The sequence below is a fragment of the Elephantulus edwardii genome, unplaced genomic scaffold (assembly GCF_000299155.1).
Source record: "Elephantulus edwardii isolate Elephantulus edwardi_28Jun2011 unplaced genomic scaffold, EleEdw1.0 scaffold00427, whole genome shotgun sequence".
Taxonomy (NCBI): domain Eukaryota; kingdom Metazoa; phylum Chordata; class Mammalia; order Macroscelidea; family Macroscelididae; genus Elephantulus; species Elephantulus edwardii.
The window spans coordinates 255,843-265,873 of record NW_006400177.1 but is presented as its reverse complement, the minus strand read 5'-3'; the positions used below and the strand labels follow the sequence as shown (position 1 = coordinate 265,873).

Sequence of the window (10,031 nt, the reverse complement as noted above, 5' to 3'; positions counted from 1 at the left end):
AAACCACAGTGCCCATTCACCCAGGCCCTGACACCACAGGGGTGAGCACTGCCCATTCAGCTTCTAACCCACAGTGCCCATTCACCCAGGCCCCACACCACAGGGGTGAGCACTGCCCATTCAGCTTCTAACCCACAGTGCCCATTCACCCAGGCCCCACACCACAGGGCGCCCACCACTCAGTCAACTCAACATCAACTGGCTGTAGATGGAATGGATCGTGGGAAGGATGGGCAAACAAGAAATAATGATGGTCAACAGCTATCCACAGGGCTCTACACGACATCAAAAACAACGTAGCTTTAAGCTTCCCGACTGGGCAATAAAAGAAATCATCTATCAGTATTACTTCAGAAGCACACACTTATTACTAAAAAATACTGCCCTGATAGCAGTCACCTTAGACTACTGTGTCTGAAGGAAAAGACATTCTCACCTGGAAAAGCTTAAAGAGTGTTCTTCCGTTGGATGCCACCATCTCGAGCAGCATGTCAAACTGCTGCCCTTCCGTCGTCTCACTGTATGGTGCACAGAGGGCGAAGGTCAGGAAGTCCAGCAGGGAACTGATGACCAGCGCACCAGTCCCATGGTCCTGAAACAGAGCAGAGACGGCCTTCAAGGTGTGCGCACACAGGAGTGCCAGCGACCTGGCCAACATTGGGCTCTGCCACATGTCGGGGTGAGCCCGTCACCTTCTGGCTAAACAGTAGTACTATTACCCTCCATACTTCAAAGGGAATAGAGTTAAAAGTCAGTACATTTCAGGAGAATAATAAAAATGCATCAAATATGTGTAACTACAGTTAATGTGCAGTTGTAGGAGGAAAAATCATCTTTGTTAACACAAGATTCTGGCAACGGTTCTCCTCTTGCATGTCACAGACTGTCCAGCTCTACAATTATTACCAGTGCTTAACGGACAAAGACTCACTTTCATTTTTTTCAGAACAATTTCAAGAAATTTTCAAAGAAAGAGAAAAAGAATCATTTTAGTCCCTGTGTAATAATGTAGAGGCTTTGCACCTTAACCTTCTAGATGAATAAAGAATCCTAAACTGGAATGCTTTACTATCAGTGATTAAGCAGAACTGCTGATGAATATTATTACGGCTGGGACCAGAACCCACACAAGGTCTAGCACACCTTTCAATGAGGGTGAACATTTTCCATTAAGACAAACTAAACAAAAACTTACCACATGAGAATTAAATTTCTCCAGTAAGTTTTCCAGAAACTTCTTTGAAGAAAGAAGAGAGGCTTTGTTTAATTGTTCTTGTCTTAAGTCATAGTCATCATGCATGGGCTAGTGATGGAAAAAAAAAGTGATCATTCACGAACAATCCTGTATGCTGGCACCACACAAGGATTCTCTATGCACGGAGAGAACTAGTAACCACACTGTCTAAAGCTTACCGCAGAAAGGACGCATGAGAAGACAGGCAGAAGTGGCTACACTCAGATTTAACTGAGCAAGGTGCTATCTGACTGAGAACAAATGACAGCTGACAGCGACACTAGGAAGCCTTCAGGGTCACAGCCCCTTTGTAAGAGACTAACACCCACCACCTATCCAGAATCGTGCCATGGAAGGGAGAATGGTAAAATTAACACTCGAAAGCTGGTACTTCATTAGTAAAACTTCTTTGTCTCAAGGTGATTGAGTGCTGGGGTAAATCAGAAGTTAAGATTGGAAGCAGGAGTGGCATCCACTTCCTAAACCACATGCCTCTGGAAACCCTGTGAATGCTGATAAATGTCGATGGTTGTAGAGGGGCTTCAGTCCTTTTGTTCATAGGGTGGTTATGAGTTGTGCTCAACTCGAAGGCAATCAACACACACACACACACACACACACACACACACACACACAGAGGCACACTCAAAATGGAATTGCAATCCTAATCTGCTATTGTTGACACCTCTCTTAGTCTTTCTTCTGCTGTTGGTAGGAACACTATTTACCTCACTAGTACAAAACTTGCATATGCTCCTTTATGTAAAATATGCACACAATATCCAGCACGTATTGAGACCTCAAGGTGTTTGTTGCACACTGTTAAATTCCTCTTATCTACAAATGCTCTACGGGAGTGAATGAATTCAGTAAAATTAGTAACTTCTTCTGTTCCCTGCTGCTGAGTCAGAATGGGCTCACTGCTGAACAGTGGGTTTTTAGAGGCTGTTAAGTCCCACAGGAGAAGACTGTCCATCTTTCTCTTCCAGAGCCTCTGGTGCATTTGAACTGGCAGAGATTAGATTAGCAGCATAACCCACTGTGTAAAGAGAATAGTTAACATGAATCTACTTTTGAGAACAAATGCAAAATACATGTGTTCTAATCTGCTAAGTGAGCTTACAGAATCTGAAAAGTCTCAGACACTCCTTGCTGAATTGAGGTCAATGAAACACCAAGGTCACACTGAGTATCTCCTCCTGCTCTCACGGGAGCAGTCACCAAGTGAGTGATTATCTCCACAGTCTGCCATGATTCCAGTGCAGCACCTCATTTCTTACATGATAATCTGGAGCACTGCCTATTACCACTGCTAATATACAGACACCGGAGCAAGCTTTCAAATGTAAACTGCGTCTGTGACTGCACCCACTGACAATGCCTTCAGGGTGCCTTACTAAATGACACTCCCGATGCCCCACCATTTGTGCTGCCAAGTCCAACTCACAGCGGCCCCAGGCGGCTTCCCAGGCTGTAGCTGTTCAGGAAGCGAGTGCAGAGCTGACTGACTGGAACCCCTAAACATTTGGCTACATCTGACATGGAGCATTTATGAGAGTCAGTTACATCACACACTCCCGTACACTGACATGCCAACCGTACTGTACTCCTGGCTGCGCCTCCAATATGCTCTCGGATGGTACCCCCTCTAGGAAGCCTTGACTACGATGCTGCATCTGTCTCCAATTACCAGACTAAGCCATGACCCTACTATTAGCTGCATGCATGTGCGAGCCCAATAAACTGTCAGCAATCTAAAGGGAGAACTTTGCCTTAACGTTTTCAGGTTTTTAGCACCAAGCACATTCACAGAACAAAGTTTCTGTGAAACAAATATGAGAATAAACAATAGCAAAGAGAGAAAATGAGAGGTTTTAACTTGTACTTGTTGGGCATCATCAAGTCAGCACAACTAACTCTAGTGACCCTATAAGCAACAGAGCTGAACCCTGCCCTGTTCCACGCCAACCTCGCAATGTGACACACTCGAGCCTACTGCTGCACTCACTGTGTCGGCCCACCTGGGTGAGGGTCTTCCTCTCCTCTGCCACCCCTCCATGATGTTCCTCTCCGAGGAGCTGTCCTGGCAACACGCCTGAAGAATGTGAGACAGGGCTTTATCATCTTCACCCTAAGAAGCTCTCTGGTTGCATCTTCTCCAGGCACATGTTTGTCCTTCCGGCAGTCCCAGGGATATTCAGAGCTCTTCTCCAGCACCACCATGCAAAGGCATTAATTTCTTCTCCTGTCACCCGTATTCACGACTCTCAGCAACACTTGGCACAGGACAGAGCAGGGCTTAGGGCTCTTGTACATGAGGTCGTTATGAGTTGCAAGAGACTCAATGGCACATAACAACAACAACAACTCCCAGCAGCACAGCAAGTGACTGAAAAGACCCTGGCTTGAACAGGCGCACCTTAGGCTTCAACCTGACATCAATGTTCCTCAATAATTTGGAGAGGCTCCTGACTGTAGACTTTCCCAGTGCAATATGTCTCCTGACCTCCTGAAGACAAGTGTATTGACTGTGGACCAAGCAAGATGAGTCACTGACAGTTTCAATCGTTTCTCCATCTATCATGTTGTTACCTAGCAGTCCAGTGGTGAGGATTTTTGTCTTCTTGATGCTGAGATGCAATCCATATTGAAGGCTGCAGTGGTTAATCCTCTGCAAGTGTTTCAAGTCCTCTTCACTTTCAGCAAGGAAGACTTTGTCAGCTACATAGCGAAGGTAACTGTTAAGTCTTCCTCTGATCCTGATGCCATATTCTTCTTCAAGAGTCCGGCTTCTTTTAATAATTTGCTCAGTATACAGACAGAATAGGTGTACAGAAATGATACAACCCTGAAGCACTCCTTTCTTAATTTTAAACCATGTAGCGTTCCCTTGCTCTGTTCTGAAAACAGCCTCTTGGTTTAGGCATCGATTTCGCATGAACACAATTAAGCATCATGGGATTCTCATTATTCTCAACAGAAGCATAATCTGTATCACAGGACGGCTGTAACTTAGTACACTGGACACGGAGAGGCATAATCTGTTATGACTCACACAGGACGGCTGTAACTTAGTACACTGGACACGGAGGCTTGTGGCAATCAAAGCACCAAGGGAAGCAAAGCAGCAAACTCCTGAGGAAAACGTCACTTACACACATGAGGGCACAGAGCATGTCCACAGCGGCGTGGATGACCCCATTGTTGCTCCTCTTGAGAGCCTTCACTACCTTCACTCCAAGACGCTCCCGGAACCTTCCAGAAGAGAAATGAGAAAGCACCTGTGACTTGTTAGTAAAGTAACACTTTCCTTCTCCTCCCTGCCAGTAAACACAGTTTGAATCTCATTTTTAGAACACAGCTTGTTGACAAGTGGTTTTTTTAGGCTTTCTTTTTTAACTGGAGGGTAGAAACATTTGTGTAATTAAAAAGCACCCTCTTTGCCACTTAACTCAATAAAACAAGAGTCAGGAAAAGTACTGGTAACACGGGGGAACCAACACCCCACTTACTTTCCGCTCTATTTGTTTTTTGTTTTTTTTCTATATTTTATTAATTTTCATAAACATTTACAGAGATTTTGGGTTTCCATTCATTCATTGTTGCACTATTCTCTCTACCCTCCTCCCAGTTTGTTCTTGTCCAAATGCCACAGTGCTTGTCAAAGCCAGTTCTGATTAATCTTCTTTGTCAGTGTGTCCTTTGCCATTCCCTGTCACTCCTCCCTGAGAGAGACTTCACCCTGAGTCATAAGGAAAAGGGGATGGCGTATTCTCTTAGCTACTTCCTGCTGAAAAGGGACGCTGTGGGTTTCAGGGTGAAGATCTTCTCTCACTACTGTAAAGGGCCCCTTTGGCAGTAGGAAACACATAGACTATTATGGAGATTGAGTTTGGAATTTAGATGCACTCTTATTGATTGTGCTTGGCCGTACATGTTCATATCCTTGAAGATGTATCATGGGGGTGTTGCAACCTAGAAGACACAACTTTGACTAACAAGTTATAAGTACATGAGTCCAAAAATTATGGAAAAGTAAAAGAAAAGATTCTTTCATTGTTTTACAAACCCTCCCCCAGGTCCCCTCCACCATGTAGCCCTCGCTCTAGTCTCCTGTGATGACAGAAATACCTAGTTATGTCTCTCTTTTAAACGGTTTTCTCCCTCCTCTGTTTCAGTGCAGTATACATTATTGAACCCATCTTACTCAGTCTCTCCCCAACCCCAAGGACAGTCCCATTCTACAACAGTGGCATCATGTAATATTTGTCCTTTTGTGACTGGGATATTTCACTCACTTTCTGCTCTATTTGTGATGAATAGAAACAGGTGTTAAGGCCAGAAAAGATCAGAGGTTGAGTGGGGGAAGCAGTACCTGTCCCAGTACCTGTCTCGGTTCCCTGCAAAGAGCGAGCGGTGCTATCGGGATGCACTTACTTTGGCAGCTGCGTGAAGGCCTGGAAGCCAGCCTTGGATGCTACCAGACGCCGTACCGCCTGGAACTGGCTCTCTAGCTCGGCGTGTGAGGCCACCACATCGCCCTCCTGGGACAGCAATGCTGTTATAGCGTTGTTGATCAGCTTCTCCTTGTTTTCTGAGAACAGACCCTGGGTGAAGGAACAATGGCTCAAACAGTTTGCATACCAAGCGTTAATGATGATGAAGGGAGTAGGATCAAATCTGCCTTACATCCTGCGTCACTGCGTGGAGAACGCCGCTGTAGGAAATATTCGCATTGAAGCGGAACACCGAGTCTGCAAAGTTGCCATCTACAAGGAGAAAGGTTCACAGAGAGGAGTCAGAGGCCTGCATGCTAATGCCTCATCCCAGTCAGGCAGCCAGTACTCACTCGGTGGCGTGGCCAGGAAGCGGAGATGAAGGCTCTCCACCTCTTCCTCCACGGGCATGCTCAGCAGCCCCCACCGCTGGCCCTTCTGGGTTGGTGTCATCTTCACACAGACATCTCTGTTCCCTGAAGCTCTCACCCCATCCAGCAAGCTTGCTAATAAAGAATCCCTGTGTTGAAAGAGAATGTTTTAGGATTGGTATGGAAGGAAACTGGCTTGAATGTCATTCAAAGGAAATACAAAACTCATTAGCACAATGCAAAGCTCCGAAGAGCAGGAGAGCTAAGGACAAAAGGTCGGAATTCTGCCTGGCGTCACTTCCCTGGAGTAGCTGGCGGATTCAGCAGCACAAAGTGCTGGGACTTCGCCCTGGAGCTCACTCTGTCCTGCCGTGCAGGCCCCTCCAGGCTGCAGGGGGCGTCAGGGTCTCCCTCACGACCGAGGAGTAACGTACCACACAGCACTGTGTCAACTCACTCAGCGGCTGACTCAGTGCGCACTCCGTCCTCGGATTCCGGGACCTATTCCACCTTCCCAGCTCTTCTCTTCCCTGTTACAACTCGCCAGGGGCACACCAGACGCACCCTGCTTCCCAGTGACATCCTGGCTGGCCACCAACTTCAAGACATCTTGCAGCAGATCTGCCGGACATAACACACAGCTGGATCTACTGCTTCCAAGGACACTGAACGCGGATCCAGGTAGAAGGAAATCCTAGTTACGCCAACCCTTCCTCATTTATAATGCTGCTGTGTGGTCCAGGTGGGAGGACGCCCTGCCTTAAGATGATGTGCAGTATATACTGAAGGTTGTAGCCTCTGATCTATTTGCATTCTCTTCACTCCAGCACACAAGTTAGGCATGTATGCATTGCAGGCAGGTAACAAGGTCAGGCCATCCCTGATGCCCACTGCTCTTCACACAGTCAAAGAACAGAAACTTGATGCACACCTCTGCTGACATTAACACATGCAGTATGGTCCTGTTCACGTGACTGCCTCTTCTAAGTCTATGTACAAGTTCTCCATAAGCACAACTGTGTGCTGTGGAGTTTTCCATTCTTTACAATGCTGTCTATAGTTCGTTGTGATCCAAACAATGAAATGCCTTTGTATAGTCAATAAGACATGGGAAAGTAATTATTTTGATACTGTCTGCCTTCAGCCAAGATCCATCTAGCGTAAGGAAAAGATATCCCTCATTCTACATTCTCTTTTAAACCTGGCTTGAATTCCTGTAATGTACTACTGTAACCAATTTAAAACTATCTGCAGCAGAACTCTGCTTGCATGTAACATCATTAACATGATGTGCATTTTTACATGATGTGACGTAAAATCTTGCTGAAGAGCATTTAAAGATGACTGGACTAGCACATCAAATGGAAGCTGCCAGAAAATCAAGGTGGATTCAGCAGAGGCTACAGAACAAGGGACAATGCTGCTAATGTCAGAAGGCCCGTGCCTGAGAGCAAGGAATGTCAGAAATATGTTAACTTGTGTTTTATTCACTATGCAAAGGCATTTGACTGGATCATAACAAATCAGGACTAACACTGAGAAAAAGGGGATTCCTGAACTGTGCCCTGCTCTGAGGCCACTTAATTGTGCTCATATAGAAACTCTACACGGACCAAGAAGCTATTGTAGAAACAGAGCAAGGGAACACTGTTGTTGTTTACTGTTGAGTAAAGCACAACTCATAGCAATCTTATGAACAAAAGACATGAAACCCTTCTATAACTATCGTCATTTCTCAAAGTTCATCGAGTTTCCAGAGGCATGCTGTTTAGGAAGTGGATGCCGCTCCTGCTTCCAAAAAGGAACACTACAAGGTTTAAAATCAGAAACGCTATACATTAAGTTGTGTCCTTTCTCCATACCTATTCAATGTGTATGCTGAGCAAATAATCTGAAAAGTTGAATCTCATCAACACGTTTTATGCAGATGACACCACCTTGCCTGCAGAAAGCGAAGACAACTTGAAGTACTTGCTGGAGAGGATCAAACACTACAGCCTTCAATATAGATCAAATCTACATTGGGGAAATCTCTTGTCAAAGAGCTCGTCAATGTTCTTAAGAAAAAGGATGTGTGATTAGACTAACGTGTGTCTGATCCAATCATGTTATTTTTCAATTGCTCCCTATGAAAGACAGAAGAATCTGTGTTTTTGAATCACAGTGTTGGCAAAGAGTGAATATCCATCCCATGGACTTCCAAAAAACAAACCAATCTGTCTTGAAGCATGTGTAACCAAGTGTTCCTCAGAAGGAAGGATGCTGAAACTTCTCACTTATTTTGGGCACATTTGCAGGAGGAAATAACCCCTGGAGAGAGACATGCTCTCTGAAGTGGAGGGTTGGGCAGAGAGAAAGGCCCTCTCTGAGGTGGACTGGCACGGTGACTGCTACAATGTGCTTGAGGATGAGAGCTTGTGGAGATGGTGCAGGATGGGACGAGCTTCTGATCTGCGCAGTTAAGCTGATGGCACCAAACAACAACCTGTATGCTGAGCAAAGTATTTGAGAAGCGGGACACTGATGACTATGGCATAAAGACTGGAGGAAGACTTAGGAATAATCTACAATATGCAGATGTCACAACCTTGCTTGCTGAAAGTGAAGAGGACTTGAAGTGCTTGCTGTAGAAGATCAAAGAATAATACCTTCAATTATGGATTGCATCTCAACATCATGACAGATGGAAAAAAGGTTGAGGGTGTCAACAACCTCATCTTGCTTGAATCCACAATCACCCTTCGTCCCAACAGTCAGATCAGGAGATGTACCGGGACTAGGAAAGCCTGCAGTCAGGGACCTCTCCAAATTACTGAGGGGCAAGGACGTTTGAATACCAACGTGCACCTGATTCAGGTCAGTCTCTTCAGTCACTTGTTATGCATCTTGACGAAAGAGGAATTGATGCCATTGAGCTGTGGTGCCAGGGAAGAGTATCAAATACTCCATGGACGGTGAAAGAATAAACAAGTATGTCTTGGAGAAGGTGCAGCCAGCGTACTCCTTGGAGGCCAAGCAAACAAAGCTTCATTTCGCAGACTTTGGGCAGGTTGCTAGAGGTTATCCCTTGGAGGGACATCATATTTGGAAAGAAGGAGGGTCAGTGAAAGAGAGGAAGACCCTCAACCAGATGGACTGACATGGGTACTGCACCAATGGGCTCAAGTGTGTTAGATATTGTAAGGATGGCACAGGATAGAACAGGGTTTAGATCTGTTGTTCACAGGGTCACTGTGAGTCGTAGTCAACTTGATGGCACCTAACAGTACTAACAAGGCTGTTCTTTATTCTGTTTAGCTAACTCCAGGTCTTTGCATAATTCATTTAATATAATAAACTTATTTTTAAAATGCCACTTTTGTAGACTTTATACAGTAAGTTTTCTAGAGTGAAACACAATTACTGACAATAATGTTGGAATTGAAAGAAATCTTAATAAAGCTGTACGTACCACTAGTAAACTATAACAGGACTATTTCAAATGTCTTTAAAACACAAGCTGCCTCCATTTGTTCGAAGCGCCATTAAAGAAGAGCCTGGAGTACAAGAACTCTGAGTTCTGTGATAACAGTTTAGGACCTGAAGGTAGAGCCAGTATTCTGAGTCGAGTGCACTGTGCATTTGTTTACCTTACAGCAGGGTCAGAGTTAAACAGTTCACCATTTTCACAGCAACTGTCAAACCGCAGTAATAGAAAAATATTTAAGAACACTGCAGTGGAAAACTGGTAGGTAGTTTTTGATGTCAACTTGATACATTAACACCAAGTGTATGGCTGTCAAAGTGCTTGGCTGCTGAGAGAGCATCAGAAGCATGATATGTATCAAGGCCACAGAGTGAGCCACCTTTACCCTGAGTACGGAAGCCCTGACACACTGCAGGAGGAGAGCTATGAACTCAGGTACGCTGTGTGGGCACACTGGAGGGGCG

The 10,031-nt window shown here is 45.2% G+C and overlaps 1 protein-coding gene across 1 annotated transcript in view; it reads right to left on the bottom strand.

The window, feature by feature from the left end:
• Positions 1-10,031, bottom strand: part of DNAJC13 (DnaJ (Hsp40) homolog, subfamily C, member 13) — a 122,468-nt gene that overhangs the window by 77,733 nt on the left and 34,704 nt on the right. Inside the window, exons 9-14 of the mRNA XM_006902544.1 lie at positions 6,084-6,250; positions 5,924-6,003; positions 5,672-5,841; positions 4,390-4,489; positions 1,196-1,303; positions 437-592 (exon numbers count right to left, since the gene is read on the bottom strand). Coding sequence (XP_006902606.1) covers positions 437-592; positions 1,196-1,303; positions 4,390-4,489; positions 5,672-5,841; positions 5,924-6,003; positions 6,084-6,250 — 781 coding nt within the window. The remainder of the gene's footprint in view (positions 1-436; positions 593-1,195; positions 1,304-4,389; positions 4,490-5,671; positions 5,842-5,923; positions 6,004-6,083; positions 6,251-10,031) is intronic.